We start from the raw sequence: 25,992 nt of genomic DNA on the forward strand, positions 1-25,992 counted from the left end.
ATACAATGGAAGACTCTAATTACAGCTTGTTTTCAAGGTATGAGATTTGAAGGAAATTGGATCTTTTTCTTGCTTTTTTTTTTTTTTTTTTTTGTGGTACGCGGGCCTCTCACTGTTGTGGCCTCTCCCGTTGCAGAGCACAGGCTCCGGACGCGCAGGCTCAGCGGCCATGGCTCACGGGCCCAGCCGCTCCGCGGCACGTGGGATCTTCCTGGACCGGGGCACGAACCCGTGTCCCCTGCATCAGCAGGTGGATTCTCAACCACTGCGCCACCAGGGAAGCCCTGCTTTTTGTTTTTTTTAACACAATATCATTAGCAGGATTTCAGTCTTTCCCTACCCATGTTTTAATTAGTTAATCAATTAATTAAAATCCAACAATTTAGATCTAATAGGTGACTTTTTTCAGTTTTTAAAATTTTGTATTGAACTATAGTTAATTAACAATATTATGTTAGTGTACAGTAGAGTGATTCATATATATTTATATATGTATATATACTTTTCAGATTCTTTCTCATTATAGGTTATTATAAGATATTGAATATAGTTCCCTGTGCTATACAGTAAATCCTTGCTGTTTATCTATTTTGTACATAGTGTTGTATCTTTTAATCCCATATTCCTAGTTTATCCCTCTACCCCCCTTTTCCCTTTGATAACCATGTTTGTTTTCTATGTCTGTGAGTCTGTTTCTGTTTTGTGAATAAATTTATTTGTATTATTTTTTAGATTCCACGTATAAGTGATATCATATAATATTTTCTCTGACTTGTTTCACTTAGTATGATAATCTCTAGGTCCATCCATGTTGCTGCAAATGGCAATATTTCATTCTTTTTTATGACTGAGTAATATTCCATTGTAGTATATATATACCACAACTTCTTTATCCATTCATCTGTTAATGGACACCTAGGTTGCTTGGCTATTATAAATAGTGATGCCAAAAATCTTGGCTGTCTGTGCACCAGATGCTGGAAAGAAATACGGAGACAGAGTTTTGGAGAAACAAGTAAAATGGCCTTAGTCTTTGCCTGACAAAGAGGAAAACACAGCAGGCTAGTGCCTCCAGAACTGTGCCTCCCTTCCCTGGGGAATAGGGAAAGGTTATATAGCCTGGGGCTCGCAGTCTGGGGTAGGTGATAAGGCTCAAAGTAATTAAGGTCTTGCATTTCTTTTCTTCTGCAAATTCATGGCCAAAGCTGGCATCAGGCAGCTCAGCAACCCGGTCTGGTGTCCCTGAAGTTATCAGCCCGTGATGTTCTTTTTGAAATGAAGAGTGCTACAAGGGAGTGTGGGGAAGAAGAAATGCTAGGTCCAAAGGGTAATTCATATGGAATCAGAGTAATCAGTTTTGTGAAGGACAGGTCTAGCTACAAGTGTTTGTGAGTAGTAACAGCTAAAGAATAACCAAGATTGCTTAACTCTTTCAGGCCTGTTTATGTTGTTTCCCCAGCCTGTTCATCGTTTCCTTATTTTCCTTGTTTATCAGAAAAGTCTCATTTTTATTTTGTTTTTGTAAATTTATTTATTTATCTTGGCTGTGTTGGGTCTTTGTTGCTGCATGCGGGCTTTCTCTAATTGCGGCGAGTGGGGGCTACTCTTCATTGCAGTGCGCGGGCTTGTCATTGCAGTGGCTTCTCTTGTTGCAGAGCACAGGCTCTAGGCACGCGGGCTTCAGTAGTGTGGCACGCGGGCTCAGTAGTTGTGGCTCGCGGGCTCTAGAGTGCAGGCTCAGTAGTTGTGGTGCACGGGCTTAGTTGCTCTGCGGCATGTGGGATCATCCCGGACCAGGGCTCAAATCCATGTCCCCCACATTGGCAGGCAGATCCTTAACCACTGCACCACCAGGGAATTCCCTCATTTCTATTTTTGCTGCAATAAATTCCCCACTGCTAGTTCATTCCCTCCATATCAATGGAGGAAGGGAAACGGGCATCATTCTTGTCTGGCTGAGGACAAAACTTCAGTTTTGCTCCATTTGATAAAACACCAGCTGTCTAGCCCAGGGGCCCATCTATTTCCTACTTCAATAGTGCTATAATTTATTTATTTATTTATTTCATTAAAAAAAAATTTTTATTGGAGTATAGTTGACTTACAATGTTGTGTTAGTTTCAGGTGTACAGCAAAGTGAATCAGTTATATACATATACATATATCCACTCTTTTTTAGATGCTTTTCCCATATAGGCCATTACAGAGTACCTAGTAGAGTTCCCTGTGCTATACAGTAGGTCCTTATTAGTTATCTATTTTATATATAGTAGTGTGTATATGCCAATCCCAATCTCCCATTTATCCCTCTCCCCACTTAACCCCGATAACCATAGTTTGTTTTCTACATCTGTAAATATTTCTGTTTTGTAGGTAAGTTCATTTGTACCCTTTTTTAGATCCCACATATAAGTGATAATCATATATTTGCCTTTCTCTCTCTGACTTACTTCACTTAGTATGACGATCTCTAGGTCCATCCATGTTGCTGCATATGGCATTATTTTGTTCTTTTTCATGGCTGAGTAGTTAGTTATGCATTAGTAACCTTGCTTAAAAAAATTCAAGAACTGAGACAGAACAAGCAGCAGCAGCAAGTGGTGAAGACACCAAATTGCAAAATTTGGATTTATGGTTACCAGCACTACCAAACTGTTTACTGAGATAAAAGCAAAGCAAAACAAAACCAATAAAACCTTTTATTTAATTTCAGAAATTCAGGGATTTTTCCAAATACTGCCTATAGAGTTATGTAGAAAAAAATTTACATTTCACATTTACAGATATCTACAATTTTCACAAATTTAGTTTATATGTTAATTGATATTAGTCATGTTCTTGATGATGAATGCCATGTACCATCTTGGTTGTCAGTCAGCCCTTGACAGTGTATTTTTACTTATAGGCTTGCCCTTCCAGTTGCCTTCCAAGCTCTGTCTGCCTGTAAACAAGTTGTTTTGCTTTGTTTTTTTAACAATTTTTAAACTAGTTTTGTTTATAATTTGTTTACAATCTATTGTAAGCAATAGATATGACTTTTGCTGTGCAAATTTTCTTACCTTTTTTTTTTTTTGGCCACGCCACACAGCTTTTGGGATCTTAGTGCCCCCACCAGGGATCAAATCCAGGCCCATGGCAGTGAAAGCACCGAGTCGTAACCACTGGACGGCCAGGGACTTCCCGCTCCTTTTGTTTTATCCTTAGTAATAAGTATGTTTCCTAAGACTGTCCAGGATTATGAATATATATCTTGCAATTAAAGTGTTAAAATATTTCATTTTACAATTCTTATAATTTTGCTACTCCATGAAATTTTTAAATGAATAATGATTTATTTTTATGAATAATGGTTTTAAAGTTATAACTTGTCTGAGTGTTTTAAAAATAAGGGAGGAAAAAATAAAATTCCATCTACTAGCTCTCTTTGCCATCTCCCATGAGTCATTGTATTAAAATGTTATTTTTAAATTTTAGTCCATTTAACATCTCCTTTTTAGTGATATGAAAATATGTGTCATTTAATTAAATCCTCACTCTCACTTTAGATTCCCTGTGTATGGAGTAAGTAACACATGTACAGCTTATGCCATTCTATATTTGTTTTGTACCATGTGACTTTACCTATTTTGCTGTCCACTATTACTCTTCACTTGTTAAAGTGATTTGAGTTTGCTTTACTTTTGAACTTTATCCTTTCTTTTCTTGGTGTTGCTACTTCATAAATATTTCCTTATTAGAGTAGTGATGTATTATAGATTATTTCTTTTTTGAGACATATTTGCCATGCCCCTTAATGTTTTAAACATTTTTATGGTAGTATTGAAGAATTTTCCTCAAACACAACAATTTAAAACTCCTATATCTTTGTGTAGTGATTCCTTCTTGTTCTATAGCATTGAGTAATGTGTATTAGAATTTGTATTTTAACTTTTTCCTGACTAAATCTCAGTTCTAATCCTGTATTCATTTCTTGTTTCCTTTGATGTGTATGTGTTTTCACTCTCCGATATTTCTAGTATGTTTCATTGAGAGTCAAGGTTGATCTTGGGGAAAAGAAAACTATGTCTGCAGAAAAGTCAGGTTTTCTAGAGCTCGTTAGGCAAGAAGGCAGTCCTTCCTAGAGTGGTTTCTGAGCACTGTGGAGAGTGCTTCTAACCCTGAAAAAAAGTTTCCGACTCATGAGTAGAGATTTCCTGACTCCTTCCCTTTAACAGAGTGAAACAGCTTACAGAGCAAAAGCGTCCAGATTGTGGTGAATGTCCGTTGTCCAATTCTTTAGCTTTTTTATACCCTCCTTAAATAATAATAGTATTTAAAAATACTTTGTGCATCCCAACAGACATTTTCCATCTTACAGTTGTTAATAAAGGAAAATAAGTATTTTTTGGAACAGAAAGACCAGGACATGAATTTGGCAATCTCTGATTTGAAGAGAAGTAGCATATTTTATTGTTTCATCATGACTTTTGCCTGGATGGTCTGAGTTTTAGTTAAGTTCCTCTCTAAGTACTCTCTGATTTTTCTACTGTTATATTGACTTTTCCACTATTGTATTTCTAATGCACCTCCTTAATCATTGGAGAGTTTCGAGGGATGTAGAATGTTGTAGCACCATTGTTAGAGGTCTTAAGGTTTCATAGCCACCAGCTTCATGGGGCTTATTATCCAGACTTTTAAAATGGATTCTCCTCTTCCCTCACAATCCCAAATAGTAATCTTTTCTCTAAGGAAGTCTGTTACTAATTAAGATTTAGAGGAGATTTTATTAAAACAGGATTAATTTCCAAAAGGTTTATATAAAAGATAAAATAGAGGCTAAATCTTTGATTTTAAGGACAACAATTTGAAGCCAGTTAATGCTCAGAGTGACTGTTTCATTCATTTGGAATGTTTCTGGTGACTTCCAGGTAGTTTGGTCTGCCCCTCTCTATCTAGTTTAAGGGCCTAAGAATGGAAGAGCCCTGGAGGCTGAAGTACTGTAGCCAAGGGGGAGGAAGGAGCCCCCATCCTGCTGAAGATGTTTCTTTCTCTGAAGCAGTTAGTCCAGGATCTATTAGCAAATGAAAGTTCTAAGCCCTTGCAACTTTCAAAGTGTCCGTCTGTGTACCAATTTATGTAGCCTCTAATTGAAAGATCATATTTTTGGAAGGAATATGTGTTTATATGTAAGCTTGTGCCTAAATCAGGTCTGAAGGGAAGACCGTTATTTATCCTGTGTTTTTTGAAAAAAAATTGTCTTCTGAAATTAAAACATAAAAAACATTTTTTGTGTGTGTGGTACGCGGGCCTCTCACTGTTGTGGCCTCTCCTGTTGCAGAGCACAGGCTCCGGAGGCGCAGGCTCAACGGCCATGGCTCACGGGACTAGCCGCTCCGCGGCATGTGTGATCTTCCCGGACCGGGGCACGAACCCATGTCCCTGCATCGGTAGGCGGACTCTCAACCACTGCGCCACCAGGGAAGCCCAACATTTTTTCATTATTGCTTTTCTTTCTCATGAAGGAAACCTGTGTTGCATAATCCATATTTTGTCAATATTTATTATGTTTTAAAAACCATTTAATAATGATGGTTTATAGATCCTATTTTGTCAGAATTTTTTATTAATTAATTAATTGATTTTTGGCTACGTTGGGTCTTTGTTGCTATGCACGGTCTTTCTCTAGTTGAGGCGAGCCGGGGCTACTCTTTGTTGCAGCGCGCCGGCTTCTCATTGCAGTGCGCTGGCTTCTCATTGCAGTGGCTTCTCTTGTTGTGGAGCATGGGCTCCAGGTGCACAGGCTTCAGGAGTTGTGGCACACGGGCTCAGTAGTTGTGGCTCGCGGGCTCTAGAGCGCAGGCTCAGTAGCTGTGGCGCATGGGCTTAGTTGCTCCGCGGCATGTGGGATCCTCCTGGACCAGGGCTCAATCCTGCATCCCCTGCATTGGCAAGTGGACTCTTAACACTGCGCCACCAGGGAAGCCCTAAGGTCAGAATTTTAAATATCTTTTATTTGTTATTACTAATTTTGGGGGATTTTGAAAAGTTTTCAATTTAAATGAGTTAAAAAAGTAAGCGTTTATAAATATGTGGCCAGACATGTTCTGTTGCTTTTAAACTTTGGAAAGAAATTTTATTAGTTTGAAGTATCCTCAGTTTAATTCTTCTTGGCTTATTTAGATATTTTGGACTATTTTTAAAACTACAAATAAATAATTGGATTTCAATTTGATAATTAGGAAGACAGAGAGTTTATACAACTTTATTATTTTTTAATAAATTTATTTTATTTTTATTTTTACTTTTGGCTGCGTTGGGTCTTTGTTGCTGCACACGGGCTTTCTCTAGTTGTGGTGAGCGGGGTCTACTCTTCATTGCAGTGCACATTGCAGTGGCTTCTCTTGTTGTGGAGCACAGGCTCTAGGCATGCGGGCTTCCGTAGTTGTGGCATGTGGGCTCAGTAGTTGTGGCTCGCGGGCTCAGTAGTTGTGGCTCATGGGCTCTAGAGCACAGGCTCAGTAGTTGTGGTGCATGGGCTTAGTTGCTCTGCGGCATGTGGGATCTTCCCAGACCAGGGCTCGAAGCCATGTCCCCTGCATTGGCAGGCAGATTCTTAACCACTGGGCCACCAGGGAAGCTCCACTTTGTTATATTTGAATTTGTCTTTTGACTATATGTTGTAAGAATTCTTCCAGTGCAATATTTCTTGGAAAATATTATTCTAGTCATCATTTGTATAGGTTTATATTTAATTATATTAAATGTAAAATCAGAAAAATATGTAATATTTGTTGTAATTTTCTGGGGAAAAAGACAAATTTGACAATGTTGAAAGAATGGATTGTTTGCAAAATGTGCACTAATGTTGCACATTTTGGCTAGAATATTAAAATTTGTAATTTGTACATATCCTATATTGTTATTTTAATAGTATCACTAGCATACTTATTTTCTACACTAGATATTGAGCAAAAACATTTCTTTTGTGTGTGTATTTCCAGCTATCATGATAAATGCTTATATGAATGTATGTAAATGTAACATGGCTGAGCCTTTTTCTTTTACCTCAGTTTAAAAAAATGCCAAACAGGGCTTCCCTGGTGGTGCAGTGGTTGAGAGTCCGCCTACCGATGCAGGGACACGGGTTCGTGCCCCGGTCCGGGAAGATCCCACATGCCGCGGAGCGGCTAGTCCCGTGAGCCATGGCCGCTGAGCCTGCGCGTCCGGAGCCTGTGCTCCACAACGGGAGAGGCCACAACAGCCTGTGCTCCACAACGGGAGACATTCGCGTACCGCAAAAAAAAAAAAAAAAAATGCCAAACAGCACAATAGCCATAACTTAATTATCTACGGAGTGTTTACTTTGGAGGTGAAATAAGTTAGCTAACAAAAATACTTGAGAATAAACATAATGAGGCAACTTTGATACAGGGAAATATATTTCCACTTTTCAAAATGCTTCATATATTCATAGAAACATTAGGAAATGTAACTCTGCCTAAGTAATGCCATACTCTTATAATATAATTTAAGATGTTAAATTCAGATGAAGTGATTTATCATTTCTAAAAACAAATAAACGAACAAGAAACACTAACATTGCAGAGTCATAGAGCCTCAGGGTCTTAAAGATCATTTACCTGGAAGGGACCTCTTCTCCAGCATTTCCTAGTAGACTTTTATCCAGCCCTGCTTCCAGTGATAGGATTGAAGTGGAAATCACAGTAGTTTCCAGGCTTGTCTCCAATATTGGAATCACCTAAGAGCTTCAAAAAATACTGATTCCTGTGTCCCACCTCCAGAGATTTTGATTTCATTTTTCTGGAGTGCAGTCTGGGCTATGAAATTTTTTAAAGATCTTTGGGTGATTCTAATGTGCAGACGAGTTTGGGAACTGCTGGTAAATCATGTGGAAAACCAATCAACATTAGAGAATCTATGCGGGGGAGGTTACCTGTCTGATGTTATGAAGGCTCTGTAAGCATTTAAATGTCACTTCAGTTACATGCACGCACACACCAGTGTTTGTAATGTGTAGGAAACATTTCCACTTAAATTCAAGAACCATTTAATAGCAAGATATCACAGTGACAAAGAATCCATGAAAATGGGATAGTGGAAAGTACTGGGGGCTGGGTGTTAGGACCCTGGCTCTGTCATTCTCCAACTATATGATTTATTTTTTTCCTCCTAGTGTCTGGAGAAAAAACTCTAAAAGTTCTAGACTGTGAGCTTTTACTAACTTTACTAACTAAAATTTCCTAACTTTTCCATTTGAAATCATTTCAGATTTGCAAAAAGCATGCAAAAATAGTACAAAGAATTCCCATAAGCCCTTCACCTAGTTTCCCCAGTTATAACATCTTTCAAAGTTATTAAAATCAGGAAATCAACATTAATACAATTTTACTAACTAATCTGCAAATTTTGCCAATTATCCCACTAATACACTTTTTCTAGGCTAAGAACAAATCCAGGATCTCACATTGCATTTAGTTGTGTGTACATGTGTGTGTTTGTTAACTTTGACAAAAAATTATCAAGCCTATCCAAAAAGGTTCCAACAATTGTACAGCTAATTCTAGTATGCCCTTCCCCTAGATATATCAGTTCTTAGCAGCTTGCCACGTTTGCCTTCAAGCTTTCTCTCTGTATAATTCAGTTTTTTTACTGAAGCATTTCAGAAGTTTCAGACATTGTGATCCTTTACCGTAAATATGTGAGTGAGCATCTCCTTAGAACAAGGACATTCTTTTATAATAACCGTCTTATAAAAATGATCCTCTTATCAAATTCAGGAAATTTAACATTGTTACTATGGACAAAGGATGTGGTCTGCCATTTCAATAAAGAAAGGATGTTGCTACCCTCAAGCCATCAGCCACCATAGCTGCCCACAAGAGTGCACCCTGAGGGGAACTCAGGATGGAGATAAACAGGATACTAGTCCTTAGAGAGTTGAAGTGCATATCAAAGGTATGATTTCAGTGAGCCCAGATTCTTGCATCTTCCCATACATAGAAAAGTGCTAAATTCATTAACCTGAGATGTCTGGTTTTCTTTAATTAACGGTAATCTTTTAATATTCTGACTACCTGTTTTTGTTTTTTTCACAAAAACTCCTATACAGTATATCCTGGTTCCTCCCTTACCTCTTTGGAACAGCCTCTTGGAGCTATCTGAGAGGCTGTCTCCCGGGCTTCAGTCCTCAGTAAGTCTACTGAATAAAACATAATTCTCAACTCTTAGGTTATGTGTTTTTTTTCAGTTGACATTCTAATACTATTGATCTATTATAACATATGGTCCATATTCAGATTTCACCAGTTGTCTGAATACTGTCCTTCATAGTAATTTTTTTTTTTGTCATCTGGGATTTAATCCAGAATCAAGCTTTGCATTTACTTGTCTGTCTCTTTTATTTCCCTTAAGCTGAAATAGCTCTTCAGCCTTTCTTTGTCTTTCATGACATTGGCATTTTTGAAAAGTACAGCCCAGTTATTTTTTTTATTTTTTATTTTTTGCGGTACGTGGGCCTCTCACCGCTGCGGCCCCTCCCGCCGCGGAGCACAGGCTCCGGACGCGCAGGCCCAGTGGCCATGGCTCACGGGCCCAGCCGCTCCGCGGCACGTGGGATCCTTCCGGACCGGGGCACGAACCCACGTCCCCCGCATCAGCAGGAGGACCCCCAACCACTGCGCCACCAGGGAAGCCCCTAGGCCAGTTATTTTATAGAATGGCTCTCAACTTGCATTTGTCTAGATCAGTGTTTCTCAAAGTATGTTCTGTGACTGGTGCTGGTCTATACACCAGTGTCACCCAACAATGAGGGGTCAACATAGAAACTTAAATTAGTTATGCCTTTGAAAATAATTTTATGTCTGTTTTATAATAAAACTGGGAGCTTATATTTTTATGTCTTGATTTCCTTTTTCTAAGAATTCATTTTTGTTGTATTTTATAAAATATCAGTCCTCAATGGGTTGGATATATTCTTTAAAAAGGTCCTTTGTCACAGCTACTTTGAGCAGCACTGGTCTAGATGAGCTTTTTGAAGCTAAGGACTGTGCGTTAATTCACCTGAATCCATTACATTCAGACCGTACCTGGCAGAGTTCAGTGAATGGTTGCCTGTGGGCTGACTTAAAATGGCCATTCCCTTATTAGAGACACTTATGCTGAGTTCAAATCTCTCTCTCCATAAATTCTACATAGGAACCTTCCTTCTGCCTTCAAAAACATACAACATGTCTACGCATATACTTATGTGTTAACTTTTCAGAGTTTTAAAAACTGATAATAAGTCTGAAAGCCCCAGTCTACTCCAAGCAAAAGTAGCTCCATTTCTTTTACCATTTGTAGTGATTAGGATTAAGTTTTGCTGAAAATAAGAACACCTCAAATAAGAATGGCTTATTGACTTTGTTTCTTATGTTCTGCAAGCTCATAGGTGTCATTCTAGGGTTAGTAGGGAAGTTTCCCAAATCATCAGGACCCAGCACCCCTCTATTTTGTGTGTGACTTTTACACTATGGTCCAAGATGTCTGCTGATGCTCTAGCTATTACATCTGCATTCCTGCCAGCAGATGGAGGAAAGGGTAAAGAGCATATCCCTCCCTTTAAAGACATTTCCCAGAAAGCACACAAAACACTTCCATTTATATTAATTGGGTCAGAACTTGGTCATATGGCCACAGTGAGCTTGTTCTGCAGATAAGGGAGAATGTAAATATTTGTTTAGTTACAGTACCACTAACTCAAAATTCACTGTGCCAATAAGACTACTCTTTATTGGGATTTGATCCACAGCCCACAGGATACTGTAATTCTTACCACAGTCCTACAGTCCTGCAGGGAAGATTTTACGACCCGAATTTCAGAGAAGTGGAAATCGAGGCTGTCGGGGTAGAGGGGGTGAGGTGACTTGCCTTTTGTCCTGCAAAGAGCAGCTGGTGTAGCTGGCATTTGAGTCCAGGTCTGCCTGTGAGTTTCTGTAGGTTATATTCTTTTTAAAGATGTGAGAAAAATAATTAAATAGGATCAATGAGACTACTGGAATGCAAGATGCTGGAGAAAGAGATATGTGCGTTTATAACAACAGCAAATGCCACTTGTGTTCCGAACTTGGCAGTTAAATTGATTTTAAAGGTGGTCTGGAGATTGTAAAACTTGATCACTGAGCACTTTGTTTTGCTTGGAGAGGTCACAAGCCACGTTTTGGTTAGTAAGGGGAAATGGGCTGCTTTCAGACATTTGACTGAAGCATGCTGGAGATACAAATTTAGCTTTAGGTTTCAGTAATATAAGATTTTTTTTTTAAAGAAATGTAAGTTGTAGCTGGTAGCAGATGTTCCTATTCTATAAGTTTGCTTTACAACAATATGAAAACAAGTGACCTGATGTTTGTTTGAATCCAAGTAGCAATGACTTTTTTTCTAAAGTATATGTGACATCCTTGGAGCTGGTAGCAGATGTTCCTATTCTATAAGTTTGCTTTACAACAATATGAAAACAAGTGACATTCTTTACAGGTTAAAGGGTTTATTTTTTGTATTGTCGACTGAAAAATTACACGCAACCTAAAAGTTATGTGTTGTGTTTTTTTTAACATCTTTATTGGAGTATAATTGCTTTACAATGGTGTGTTAGTTTCTTCTGTATCACAAAGTGAATCAGCTATACATATACATATATCCCCATATCTCCTCCCTCTTGCGTCTCCCTCCCACCCCTCTAGGTGGTCACAGAGCACCCAGCTGATCTCCCTGTGCTATGCGCCTGCTTCCTACTAGCTATCTATTCTACATTTGATAGTATATGTAAGTCAATGCCAGTCTATGTTTTATTCGGCGGGAATTTTTAGGACTTCAAGCCCTGGAGGCAGCATCTCAAGTAACCCTGAGAAAACTGCTCCAAGGAGGCGAGGGGGCGGGTTTAGCAACAAAGGGCAAGTAGTCGGGAACATCAAAAGATTATTGTTAATTAAAGAAAACCAGATACCCCAAGTTAAGGAATTAAGCCCATTTCTATGTATGGGAAGATGCAAGAGTCTGGGCTCACTGAAATCATTCCTTTGATATGTTCCTCAACTATCTGGGGACAGTGTCCTGTGTTTTTGTAGGGAGTGGCTGCAGTCTGATGGCTGCTATATGGCAGGTATTCTTTCCTTCCTGAGTTGCCTCAGGGCTCACCAGCTTACCTTCTGGTGGTGGCTACAATCCCCGGTGACTGTGACAGCCTCTGTTTACTGATATGGCAGGAAATAATCCATTTCTCAGTATCAAAATAAAGAATGACTTTTCAGAACCGTAAAGAAAAAAAAAAAGTAATGTTAGTTTATCATATGCTGATGGTGAGAACAATTGCCCCCAATGCGCTCCTGCATAGTGGATCTTCCTTAGAGCAGCGTCCAGGCGATCGGATCCTGGCCTCAGTTTACAAAGCGAACGTAGAGGCTGACGCGAACCCTGTACCCCTGCCGGCCGGCGCGCTCGGAGGCGGGGACTGCCTGCCCACTGCCCGCCGCTCACTCGCGGCGCGCGCACGCAGCCGGCGGAGGTGTGACTGCGCAAGGCGCTGCCGGTAACTTTCCTTCTCTGTGAATGGAGCAACCAAAACGACATCTCGCAGAGTTGCAGAAGGTTCAAATGCGCCATTAATTCTGCATGAAGTTCCAGTCACCGCGCAAGAGATGTTCCGTCCACCCACTCCTTAGGAGCTGCCCACTCCTAAGAGGAAGAAAGCAACTAAGAGGAATTTCCTAAGAGGAAGTTCGAGGATGCAGGTTCCGGGAGGCTGTGGCCATAGCGCAGAGGGCGGGCGGCCGCACGTGGTGGGGCTCCTTGCTGTGCTCCCGGTTCTGGTGCTGGTCCTGGGGCGCACGCTGCTCACCGCAGGTAGGGCAGGAGGGAGAGAAGGAAGGAGGCAGGGAGGGAGGAGGGGTGGCTTTCGCTACGCAGTGAGGTCTGAGTCCGGCTGGGGCTAAATATCTTTAAAAGCCCCAACCAACCCTGAACTCTCTATTGTGAAATGCGGATTCATTTACTGATTCAACAGTTGTATACTGACGCCTACTACGTGCAGAGTCGGCACTTGTAGGGGCCTGTGAGTACGCGCTCTGATGTTCTGTAAACCTCTGCCTCTCTTGCATCATGCCAGTTGCTGGAACGGAGGGGCGTGAAATAAGAAATTTATTCTGGGACTTCCCTGGCCGTCCAGTGGTTGAGACTCCACGCTTCCACTTCAGGGGGCACGGGTTCGATCCCTGGTTGGGGAACTAAGATCCCGCAAGCATGCTGCCAAAACAACAAGTTTATTTCCCACAGTTCTGGAAACTGGGAAGTCCATGATCAAGGTGCTGACTGATTTGGTTCCTGGTGAGGGACCCCTTCCTGGCTTGTAGATGAACACTTTCTTACTATATCCTCAGGTTTGGAGAGATATCATATTTCTCATGTCTCTTATTTTTTATTTTTATTTATTTATTTTTTGGCTGCGTGGCATGTGGGATCTTAATTCCCCGATCAGGGACCAAACCCATGCCCCCTGCAGTGGAAGCACAGGGTCTAAACCACTGGACCGCCAGGAAACTCCCTCTCATGTCTCTTATAAGAGCACTAATCTGATTCATGAGGGCTCACCCTCATGACCTAATTATCTCCCAAAGGCCCCTCCTCCAAATACCATCACACTGGGGATTAGGCCACAACATATGAATTTGGTGGGGACACAAACTGTCCATAACACATCCCCCAAACACATTTGTGGATTAGTAGCGACATTGCTAAGATGGCAATACTTGCCAAATTGATCTACAGATTCAGTTCAATTCCTATTAGAAACTTAGCTGACTTCTTTGTAGAAATTGATAAACTGATTCTCAAATTCCTCTGAAATTGCAAGGCACCCAGCATAGCCAAAACAATCTTGGGAAAAAAAAAAAAAAAAGAACAAAGTTAAAGGAGTTTATGTGGATTAATGAGGGGCCATGAACTAAGGGCCTTTGTATCTGAAGACCCCTCCCCCGCCCCCACAAAAAAGGAAGTTGTTTCCAATTATATGGCAGTGTTTTAGAGCCCCAGGCCTATGTTTCTTCCAAGGGTCTTCCATAACAGAGTTCTCATATTGCCCCAGGTTTTCTGGAAGTGGAAATGGCAGGGAGGACTCAGATGGTTTTCCTGAATGAAAATGCGACTATCTTTTGCAAGATCCCTGGTTCCCCACACCTGGACATCAACAGTATGGGTATCACCTGGTTTCGGAAGGCTCAGGTGCCTGAAACAGAGATCAAACTGTTTGAATTTTTTGGAGACCACAAAGTGGCATTCCGACCTGGAGCCAACGTGAATCCATGGAGGCTGAAGAGGGGGGATGCCTCACTGCAGCTGCCTGGGGTCCAACTGTGGGAAGCAGGAGAGTACCGATGTGAGTTGGTGGTCACTCCTCAGAAGGCACAGGGGAGAGTCTGGCTGGAGGTTGTAGGTGAGTGCCTGAGGGCAGTGCCCTGTGATTCCCATGGTGATGGGGCTTGGGGTGGAGATGTAGATGGGCCAAGTGGAGCAGAGCATGGGCCTAGGAGTCAAATAGACGTGGGTTTGAGTCCTGGGCTTCCATGAACTTCTAGACAACTTTGGACAAGTTATTAATCACGCTGAATCTCAATGCCCTTCCCTCTAAACAAATGTAATAGTACTTTTCTAAGAGGATTGATTGTAGGGAAGAGGCTATGAAAAATGCAAGGAAGATGCTTAGAATAGTGTTTGGCCCATTTTAAGTTTGCAGTAAAAGATAGTCAAAGTAATTATATAATTTCCCTGGTGTGTGGACAGTTAGTCTTCACTGAAGAGGTACCTCTGAAAGGTAGCTGGGGAAGGAGAGAGATTGCACTCTGGTTCCATGGATCTGAATCCTATTCTATCTAACTTTGTTGGTTCCAAGCTGAATGATTGGGTCAGCCATTTAACATCTTTACATGTGAATTTTCCCATGTGCAAATGAATTTTCTCTCATTTTGCATGTGCAAAATGAGGTGATAAGTCATACCTGCCTCATAGTGTTCTGAGGATTACACAAGATCATGTATGAAAATGCTCAGCCAGTGCTGTTGTGAGGTAGGTGCTCAGTCAAGATTTGTAACAACACTTTTCCCTAAACACGTTTTTGAGCTCCACTTTCTTCTATTATAAATAGGTCAGATACTCTGTGGATGAGCTTGGGGCTGCCATAACAAAACACCACTGACTGCGTGGCTTAAACAACAAAATTTATTTTCTCACAATTCTGGAGTCTAGAAGTCTGAGATCAAGGTGACAGCAGGGTTGGTTTCTTCAGAGGCCTCTCTCCTTGGCTTGTAGGTGCTTGTCTTCTCCCTGTATCTTCACCCCCTCTTCCCTCTGTGTTTGTGTATCCTAATCTCCTCTTCTTATAAAGACATCAGTCATATTAGATTAGGATTCAACCGAATGATCTCATTTAACTTACCAACCTCAATAGAAACCCTGCCTCCAAATATAGTCACAGTCTGAGGGACTAGGATTAGGACTTCAACATATGAATTTGGGGGGGGCATACAATTCAGCCTGTAACTGAGGGGCAGTATCTGTGAGCCCTCCATAATTGTACTTAAGACTTTGAATGTTTTGTATATATTAATTTTGGTAATGGGGATGTATATTAGAATTCATTTCCTCTGCAACTGACAGAAAGCCTAAAATAAAAGGTTTTTTCTTCCAAAAATTAGATACACTTTATTTTTTAGAAGAGTTTTAGATTTACAGAGAAATTGGAAAGTTAGTACCGAGTTTCCATATTACTCTTGCCTCTGCACCCCACTTGCCCCATTAGTAGCATCTTGTATTTATGGTATATTTGTTATAATTGATGAACCAATATTGATACATTATTATTCATTAAAGTCCATAGTTTATTCAGATTTCCTTAGTTTTTTTTCCCCTGATAATTTTCCTTGTTCTGAAGGCTACTTTGAAATTCATATAGCTACTCAAGTTCTCTTTGGGTTAGTATTAGTATGGTATATCTTTCTCAATCCTTTTACTTTTAATCTATTTGGGTCCTCATATTTAAAGTGGATTTCTTGTAGAAAGCAAATGTTTGAGTCTTTTTTTTATCTACTCTGAGAGTCTCTGTCTTTTAGTTGATGTAGTTAGACCATTCATTTAAAGTGATTGCGTATATAGTTGGACTGATATGTATCGTGTTTGTATCTGTTTTCTATTTGGTGCCCTTTGTTTTTAATTTTTTTAAATTTAATTTTCTGCCTCTTTTTATGCCTTCTCTGGTTTTAATTGAATATTTTATATGATACCATTTTCTCTCTTTTCACTGTATATCAATTATACTTACTTAAAATTTATTTTAATGGTTGTCCTAGAGTTTGCAGTGTACACTTACAACTAATTTAAGTCTGCTTTCAAATAACACTGTATTGCTCCATGGGTAGTACAGGTACTTAATAACAGAGTATTTCCAGTTCTTCTCTCCCATCTCTTATAACATTACTGTCATTCATTAACTTTTTCATATGCTATAACCACCCAGTACATTGTTGCTATTATTATTTTGAATGAACACAATGATCTGTTAGATCAGTTAAGCATAAGAAAAATAAATGTTTTATTTTGCCTTCATTTATTCCTTCTCTGACACTCTTCCTTTCTTTTTGTAGATTCTAGTTTCTGACCTATATCACTCCCGTCTCTCTGAAGAACTTCTTTTAACATGTAGCAAAGCAGGTCTACTGGTGACAGATTTCCTCAGTTTTTGTCTGTCTGAGAAAGTATACTTCATTTTTGAAGGGTAATTCTTCTGGATATAGGAGTCTAGATTGGTGGGGTTTTCTTTCTTCGAATACTTTAAATATTTCACTGCACTCTCTTCTTTCTTGCATTTAAGAAGTCCCGTGTCATCCTTATCCTTGTTCCTCTATAGGTAAGTTATTTTGTTCCTCTGGCTTCTTTCAAGATTTTCTCTTTGTTTTTTTTGCATTTTGCATATGGTATACCTAGGTATAGATTTTTTTTTCTTTTTTTGGTATTTTTCTGCTCGGTGTTGTCTGAGCTTCCTGGATCTGTGCTTTGGTGTCTGTCATTAATTTTGGAAAATTCTCAGCCACTATTTTTCAAAATGTTTCTTCTGCTCCTTTCTCTTTTCTTCTTCTGGTATTCCTATTACATATGTTACCTTTGGCAGTCATTGCACAGTTCTTGGATATTCTGTTCCCTTCTATTCTTTTTCCCCATTCTTTTTTCTCTTTGCATTTCAGTTTGGGAAGTTTCTATTGACATTTTTAAGCTAGCTGATTCTTTCCTTGGCACTGTGAAGTTTACTGGTGAGCCCATCAGAGGCATTCTTCATTTCTTTTATAATGTTTTTGATTTCTAGCATTTCCTTTTGATTCTTTCTTAAAGTTTCCATCTCTCTATTTACATTATCCATCTGTTCTTGCATGTTGTCTGCTTTTTCCATTAGTGCTCGTAACATTTTAATCATTATTTAGAATTCTCTATCTGATAATTCTAAAATCTGTGTCATACGAGAGTCTGGTTCTGAGACTTGCTTTGTCTTTTCATACTTTTCAGCATGCCTTGTAATTTTTTGTTGAAAACCAGATACTATGTATCAGGTAGTAAGAACTGAGGTGAATAGGCTTTTGGTATGAGAGTCTATGTTGCTTTGGCTAGGCGTTAGGCTGTGTTTAGTGTTAATGCTGTACCTGTAGGTGCCAGAGTTTTCCCCCTTCCTTGTTTTGTTTAAATTTCCCTATGAACACCTTAAACAGAGCCTGTGTTTAACAGCTCTCTCAGTTGTAATCTACTGTTATCATTGTGGAGCTCTGTTGATGTAGTGGTAAGGTGTTGTGGAGGAGAAGCAGTCTATACTCTTACGGTTAAATCTCATTCTTTGAGTTGCCTGAGCCCCTAGGCTGTCTCACCTTCAGAAGTGTTTCTAGGTGAGGCGGAAAGGCTAGAGGGGGCTGGAGTTGGCTAATCATCACTATCTCAGGTCAGGCAAGACTCTGGCAAAGTCTTTTCCCTTGAGAGCATCCTTTATTATGGAGAATGCACTGGATATATTTTTAAATAGTTACTTTTCCTCTCCCCAGTGCTCAAAATAGGAGGGAATTTTTCTTGGATCTTCACAGTGAGAGCATGGTGGGATTCTGGGAGGTAAAACTCATGAAAGTGTTGTGACCCCCCTCTAAGACTGGGTCTTTAGGAGTTTTTTATTCTCAATCTAGTCCACACTTATCCTTTAGCAATTTGTCAGAGTTACTGCTTAAGTGTGTTGACCAGTTTATTACTCCAGTACCTTCTGCTTAAGGTTTTATGATCTCGGCTGTGATTCTCTCAGTCTGCCTGTCTTTTTTCAGGGTGGTGGTTTGCCCTGTCACCTCAATTCTCTGATGGATCTAAGAAAAGCTGTGGATTTGCAGTTTGTTCAGCTCAGCTTTTTTTTCCTGTTATGAGGATAGAAGTGATGACTTTAGGTCTTTACATGTCAGAGGGAAGCCAGAAGTCAATAGTCCTTTTAAGAAGGTAGTTTATTTTCCTTTCACAAAAATGTAGCCAACCCAGGGCATGTATGGCAGTTCTGTGATCATCTAGGACCCAGGATCCTTTTATCTCGTCACTTTGCCTTCCTCAACCTGCATTTCCACCTTGTGCTTGGAAATGGCTTCTCCATCTCCAGCCATGACGTGGTATTGCAGCCATTCTGCAGGAAGGAAGAAGCGGAGGGAGAGAGACACTATTCTTTTCTTTAAAATACCCTTGTTATTTCAGGAGACTTCTTAGAAGTTGCTCTCACTACTTCTGAATACATCCAAACTTCCAGACCCTTAGTTCACATGCTGACACCCAGCTGCAGAGAAGGGTGGGAGAAGTAGCTTTAACTTGGAGGTTTCACTGAAGAATAGAGATTCGCAGCAATTAGTAGTCTCTGCCACAACACTGTTCCAAGGCTTTCCTCAGATTCAAAACAGTGTCTATGACACAGAGGGGCTTAAGAAACTCTGCTTTATAAAATTGCTGTGAGTTTCAGGGTCACAGCATATCAGCACCCTGCCAGCTCTGGGACCAGCATACCCAGAACATTTATCCTAGGCAGAATACCATTCAGTTTACTCACCTTTCCTGAAGGCTCGCCATGGGTCTGACATTGGGCTGATAATAAGCAAGTCCCTACCTACACTCAAGGCATGATTTCTCTCCCCTGGCAGCTCACCCAGTCAGTAGCTTGTTTCTGGAGCAAGCCATGGTGAAAGATAATGAAGACAAACATATTTTGTGTAAGTCAAGTGGATTCTACCCAGAGAATATTAACATAACGTGGAAAAGGTGGACCCAGAAGGATCCCCAGTTCCAGGAGATTTCTAAGGACATCATCACTGGCCCCACCATCAAGAATGAGGATGGTACATTTAATATCACTAGCTACTTGAGGCTGAAGCCCTCTCTGGAAGACAATGTGACCATCTACCAGTGTGTGGTATGGCATGTATCCTCACTCATGTGCCAGAGTTTCAACTTCACCCACATTCTGATAGGTAAGCAGCCCCCTAGACATTTCCCCAACTCTTCATCTTGAGGGGAGTATAATATCAACTTTGGTTCCCACACAGTCTAGGGGAATATGGGGACAAATAGGGAAGGAGAGAAAGCTTGGTCTGGTTTAGCTCAGCCCCAGAGTCAGCAGTCCAGATTAGGTCCTTAAGCTGGGACAGATGGTCTAATAGGTAGAGAGTGGTGATGACCTGGCTTCCAGGGTCATGGCTCTGGTCCTGCTGGTCCAATGCATCTGCCTAGAGCTGAGGGAGGTAAGGAAGGCAGAGGCTAACTAGTGGCCCTGGGAAATGTGGTCAGGGTGTGCCAGGTGGGGCTTGGGATGGCCCTGAAGGGAGAGATAAATTGTTCCTGGAAGTAAGGACTAGGGATTGTGTGGGTGGGTGGTGTGTGCAGGGATGTGTTTAGGATATGTGTGGGGCATGGGGAATATGAAATTGAAATATGCTTTGTGTGTATGGTATAAGGGATTTGTCTCGGTGATATGTATATGTCTTAGTCCGTATGGGCTGCTATTGGGTTGGCCAAAAGGTTCATTCGTTTTTTTCCATAAGATGGCTCTATTAGCACTTAGTTGTCTTTAACTTCATTCAAAACAATTTTGTTAGATTGTACGTGACAGCTGTCATATCAGTGTGCATTTAAAAAATGACATCAAAATTGGTGAATTTTTGTGTAGCCATTTTAATATTGAAGATGGAAGAAAAAAAGCAACATTTTTGGCATATTATGCTTTATTATTTCAAGAAAAGTAAAAACGCAACTGAAATGCAAAAAAGACTTGTGCAGTGTATGGGGAAGGTGCTGTGACTGATCAAACGTGTCGAAAGTGGTTTGCAAAGTTTTGTGCTGGAGATTTCTTGCTGGACGATGCTCCACGGTCAGGTAGACCAGTTGAAGCTGATAGCGATCAAATCAAGACATTAATTGAGAACAATCAACATTATACCACGCGGGAGATAGCCAACATACTCAAAATATCCAAATCAAGCGTTGAAAATCATTTGCACCAGCTTGGTTATGTTCATCTCTTTGATGTTTGGGTTGCACATAAGTTAAGCGAAGAAAACCTTCTTGACCGTATTTCTGCATGCGATTCTCTACTTAAACATAACGAAAATGTTCTGTTTTTAAAACAAATTGTGACGGGCGATGAAAAGTGGATACTGTACAATAACGTGAAATGGAAGAGATCGTAGGCAAGCGAAATGAACCACCACCAGCCACACGAAAGGCCAGTCTTCATCCAAAGAAGGTGATGTGTATATGGTGGGATTGGAAGGGAGTCCTCTATTATGAGCTCCTTCCGGAAAACCAAACGATTAATTCCAACAAGTACTGCTCCCAATTAGACCAACTGAAAGCAGTACTCGATGAAAAGCATCCAGGATTAGTCAACAGAAAACACATAATCTTCTATCAGGATAATGTAACACCACGTTTCTTTGATGACCAGGCAAAAACTGTTACAGCTTGGCTGGGAAGTTCTGATTCATCTGCTGTATTCACCAGACATTGCACCTTTGGATTTCCATTTATTTAGGTCTTTACAAAATTCTCTTAATGGAAAAAATTTCAGTTCCCTGGAAGACTATAAAAGGCACCTGGCACAGTTCTTTGCTCAAAAAGATAAAAAGTTTTGGGAAGATGGAATTATGAAGTTGCCTGAAAAACAGAAGATAGTGGAACAAAGGGGTGAATACGTTGTTCAATAAGTTCTTGGTGAAAATGAAAAATGTGTCTTTTATTTTTACTTAAAAATCGAAGGCATTTTTTGGCCAACTCAGTACAACAAATTGCCACAGACTGGGTCACTTATAAACAACAGAACTTTATTTTTCACAGTTCTGGAGGCTGGAATTCTGAGATTAGTGTGCCACTATGGCTAAGTGAGAGCCCTTTTCCAGGTTTCAGACTTCTCATGGTGTCCTCACATGGTGGAAGGGGTGAGGGCTCTCTCGAGGACCTCCTTTATAAGGCACTAATCTGACTCATGAGGGCTCCACCCTCATGACCTAAAGCTCCCCAAAGCCCCACCTCCTAATACCATCATATTGGGCATTAGGATTTCAACATAAGAATTTTGAGGGGAGCTTTATTTTTTTAAAATTAATTTTTTAAACTTTTTTGGCTGTGTTGGGTTTTCGTTGCTGCACACGGGCTTTCTTTAGTTGCGGCAAGCGGGGGCTGCTCTTCATCGTGGTGTGCGAGCTTCTCATCTTCGTGGCGTCTCTTGTTGCGGAGCACGGGCTCTAGGCACACGGGCTTCAGTAGTTGGTGGCTCGCGGGCTCAGTAGTTGTGGCTCACGGGCTCTAGAGCGCAGGCTCAGTAGTTGTGGCGCACAGGCTTAGTTGCTCCGAAGCATGTGGGATCTTCCCGGACCAGGGCTTGAACCCATGTTCCTTGCACTGGCAGGCAGATTCTTAACCACTGTGCCACCAGGGAAGACATTCAGTCTATAGCAGTATACAAGTGATATAGGGTAGTGTAGTAGTATGGAAGCTTTGAATGTGTGCATGGCATGTGTATATTGTATGTGGTGTTTGATATTGCAGTGTTTTTCTGGCAAGTGCTAAGCAGGCTGTTTGATGTGTGGAGGTGTTAAGTGATAGGATGGAGGATGCAAAGACGTGTGGCAGAAGGTTGGTGATTCTATCTCTGACAGGGAAGATGACACACAACCACACAGATCCTAGAAGCAGTCATGTGGTCTCTTTGGCCCCTACCAGTAGGTTTCCTCTTAATGTTCTCCTCTTCTTTCTCTCTGCAGAATCTGAGAAGAAAACTGACTCGTGGATTGTTTGGTTGTGTATTGGAATGATCTTTACTGGACTGATCATATTAATTTTATTATTATATTTTTTTCCTTGGAAAAGGTAAGAGGCTGCAAAGCGAAGTTTAGACTTATGTTTTGGAGTAGGCTCTGGGAGTTCAGAATTCATGGCCAATGCATGGTGTTGGGGAGTTCTCATCTCAGGGTTGATGCTGGGATATTCTAAGTGTGTTTATGGTGTGTGGCTTTTTCTGATGTGTTGGGGAGGAACTGTCTCATTTGGTCTCCATGCGGTGGCCTGGGACTCTGGGGAGATGGCATTGTAAAGCCCCTCTGCCTTCTCATAATAAAGTCTCACTGTAAATCAAACCTGACCTCATTGTTCACACCAGGCCTGTGAATGATGTGGGCTGCACTAGTGTTCTCACATATCGAATACATAGCTCAGAGAGGGGAATTCCTTCCCCCAGTTGCTCATATTTTGTTAATAGCTCAATGAGATAACTTACCACCCAGATTTTACTGGTTTAACCAAGAACTTCTAACCCTAGTGAGGGTGTTTCCAAACTAAAACATGTTTCCAAACATGTTTATCCCTCTGGCCCACATAGCAAATAAAATAACTCAAGCTGTTGTTGAGACCAGTGTAAATGTGTTGGTTAAATGGTTCTAGATAATAAAATTGCCTCCAGTTATTTATGAGCCTGCCAAGGCAGAATCTGTGCAATAGCTAATATATCTCATTATAAATGCTTTAGGAAAAGCAGAACAATCCATTAATCAAGAAAAAAGTCTGTTTGTCTAAACTTGGCCATCTGATTCATAGAGCCTGCTGGAGGGCGAGAGACACTGGAATCAGAGCCTGCCAGAGGAGGAGAGACCCTGGAAGCTGGAGCTAGTTGCTCTAGTGGAGGCCAGTCTAGATCAGATGACAGCCACCAGACATGTAAGCAAATCTAGCTAAGATCATCAGCATCAACAGAACCAACTCTCAAATGCATGAGAAATACTTATTTTTTCTTTTTCTTTTTTTTGGTGGGTGGGCTGTGTCACGGCATGTGGGATCTTAGTTTTCCCGGCCAGGGATCGAACCCATGTCCCCTACAGTGGAAACGTGGAGTCGTAACCACTGGAGCGCCAGGGAAGTCCCTTTGTTTTTCTTTCTTTCTTTTTTTGAGAAATACTTATTTTTTTCAAAGCCACTGTGTTTTAGGGTGGCTTGTTACGTAGCAAAAGCTAACTGATACAGCTCCTCAGGAAGTTGAATTTTGACCCAAAAGTGTGGTTGCCTTGGAGATGTGCTGCTGAGACCCCCTCCAAAACAGAGCCTGCTATGAAGAGTGTACTTAGCCACCATGTTCCAGCTATGGCATCTCAGGGATCTGCTGTAGCTTTTGAGCTTACGCCATGCCTTCCTGGCCAGCCAATGGCTGATCAAGGCAGGAATCTTTGGAGCTCCCTGTTGGGGTGGCTGAGATTTTCTTGGAGTTGCACTGTCATCTGACGCTCTTGCTAGCCAATCGTCCTTTCTTCCTCCCTTCACAGGTATCAGACCTATGTCAAAGTTTCAGTCAGAACTGCAGTTATTTACTTCCGTCTGGTTTACCCTGGAGTATCTTCCCTTCCCCAATAATGGCATTATGGGAAAAACTGGAGTTGATCAAGTGAAGAGTACACAGAGGCAGGGCTGCGTAATAAATTGTGTAGTGTATCACTGCTTCACTCGTTGGCATCAGTGCCTGGAAGGACCTAAGTATGGGGGAAAGACAGAAGTTCATGCTCCTGTACCCAAGTTGGCCAGTCTAGGTGGCTTGCCTTTCACATCACTCCGGAGTTGGGCCAGCCCAGAGTGGAAATAGAGTAGGGTGTAGGTAGATGAAGATGTACAATGCCCCAATCAGGTTGTCCTGGCACAGAGGATGCCAGTAATCTAGATTCTAATGCAACAAACCCACTCTCTGGAACTCAGTTCTGACCTTAATCCCATTGTTCGGCCTTTCCGCAGCTCCTTTCAAGTTGGAACAGATCTGTTGTTCTTCACGCCTGCCCCAGTCTAGGGTCAGCAGCATTCATGTCTTCTTCCCCCAAGTCTTCTGCATGTCTTGGTACAATAGGGTGTCTGACACTGGACCTGGGGAGACCTCAGAGGTGAGCCCAGAGATGTGTGGGGAGCCAGGGCTACTCCCTGCAGCAAGCTCCCTAGGAAAGTTCTCCCTAAAAGAAGATGTTGGAGAGGAACTCAAGAGCAGGACAGAGCTGGGAGGATGCTACCTGAGGAGAATGGGTTCTATAGAAGCTGGGTGAGTCCTCCCCAGCAGAAAGGCTGGAGGTCCACCTTAGTGGGCCACATGTGGGCCATGCAGTGACTGGCTGGAGATGCCAAATCCAGAGGCATTAGGCCTGAGCAGGTTTCCAGTATGGCTAGTGGGCTAGTTTTCCCAGACTAACAATTCAGTTTCACTACTGCAAGAGGGTGGCTTGGCTTCCCTCCTCTGTTGAACTCAGGACTGAGGCCCAGGACACATGCCACAACACCTGGTGTGAGCTGGGGACAGACAGGAGTGGCAGATGTGCCCCATTAGTCTGCATTGCCACCTGACTGGCTGTGGGGAAGGTAGCCTGGAAGGTAGGGACCCCAGTCCATTTGCAAGAAGGCGGAAGATGGAGGGTTCATCATACACATGGGTGGGAGAAAGTGTTGGTGAGGTCCTGTAATAGGGAAGAACCTTTGTATTCTATTACAAGTTAATCACTAAAGGGATGTTGCCTATAAGCTTAAATTATACATAATGGCCCATCCCTGGGAACCCTGCCTCCCATGTAATGAGTATTAAGCTAAAATACCTTTGTTTAGCTCAAAGGAAACATCCTGACCAGGCCCACCTGTGAATGACTGCAGGAAGGAAGAAATTAACACATCCCCTCTGGAGGCTGGCGGGAACCAGGACATGTTTGACTTTACCCCCTCCCCTTTTAGTATAAAAGAAGCCTGAATTCTAACTCATGCAAGATGGTTTTTAGGGGCACGAGCCCACCACCTTCTCCGTCTGCTGGCTTTATGAATAAAGTCGCTGTTCTTTGCCCCAGCAACTCGTCTCTTGATTTATTGGCCTGGCATGCGGCGAGCAGCAGAAGCTTGGACTCAGTTAACAGTCCCTCTGGCTCCCTTGGTGTTTTGGATGTGATCTAGGCTGTCATTTATCATAGCTGAGTCTGTGTCAGTCTCAAATCTGGGACCTTCCTGAGTTATGCTTTCCCTTCCTGTTCTTGGTCTAGAGACATGACACTTGAGAGCAAGGTGGCACCCCTAGAAAAAGGTGGCACTCAGGAAATTGGGACTGTGCAGCAGGGGGAAGGGAGCAGGGCTGTGGTTTGAGACAGACTTGGGTTCAAATCTTGGGCCTGCCACTTACTAGCTGTGAGATGTTAGCAAGTTAACACCAAGTCCGATCCCGACTCCTCATCTGCAAACCCAGAGAACAGTGCCTCTGCCAGCACTGGACCACAGTGACATGAGATACATCCTTGGGATCCGGAGAGCCAGTTCTGCACACGGGGTGTGGACGAGCTTGGGCTGCTTCATCTGCTCTCATGTGACGCCCAGTGCTGTCCTGGAGGTGGAATATCAGAAACAAAATTCTCACAGAAGTTCCTGCTG

At 41.6% G+C, this 25,992-nt stretch overlaps 1 protein-coding gene across 3 annotated transcripts; it reads left to right on the forward strand.

Moving 5' to 3' along the window:
* The first annotated feature begins 12,535 nt into the window (after positions 1–12,535).
* Positions 12,536–25,442, forward strand: NCR3LG1 (natural killer cell cytotoxicity receptor 3 ligand 1). 3 transcript variants are annotated; one of them, XM_007121174.4, is made up of 6 exons: positions 12,536–12,876; positions 14,114–14,461; positions 19,218–19,544; positions 22,332–22,437; positions 23,161–23,280; positions 25,189–25,442. In XM_007121174.4, exons 1-5 carry the CDS (start codon positions 12,759–12,761, stop codon positions 23,231–23,233), a joined length of 972 nt encoding a protein of 323 aa, XP_007121236.1. In that variant the 5' UTR covers positions 12,536–12,758; the 3' UTR covers positions 23,234–23,280; positions 25,189–25,442. The 3 variants fall into 3 exon arrangements, with proteins under 3 accessions (XP_007121236.1, XP_028357295.1, XP_028357296.1); XM_028501494.2 differs by lacking the exon at positions 25,189–25,442 and adding an exon at positions 23,880–25,181; XM_028501495.2 differs by lacking the exon at positions 25,189–25,442 and adding an exon at positions 24,340–25,181.
* The last annotated feature ends 550 nt before the right edge of the window (positions 25,443–25,992 follow it).

Source organism: Physeter macrocephalus, chromosome 16, assembly GCF_002837175.3.
Source record: "Physeter macrocephalus isolate SW-GA chromosome 16, ASM283717v5, whole genome shotgun sequence".
In the NCBI taxonomy this organism is placed as follows: domain Eukaryota; kingdom Metazoa; phylum Chordata; class Mammalia; order Artiodactyla; family Physeteridae; genus Physeter; species Physeter macrocephalus.

Coding starts and splice junctions, on each gene's coding strand:
- NCR3LG1 (XM_007121174.4), top strand. CDS start 12,759: ATGCAGGTTCCGGGAGGCTGTGGCCATAGCGCAGAGGGCGGGCGGCCG. Junction 14,462..19,217: donor AGTCTGGCTGGAGGTTGTAG/GTGAGTGCCTGA, acceptor CTCCCCTGGCAG/CTCACCCAGTCAGTAGCTTG. Junction 19,545..22,331: donor CTTCACCCACATTCTGATAG/GTAAGCAGCCCC, acceptor TTCTCTCTGCAG/AATCTGAGAAGAAAACTGAC.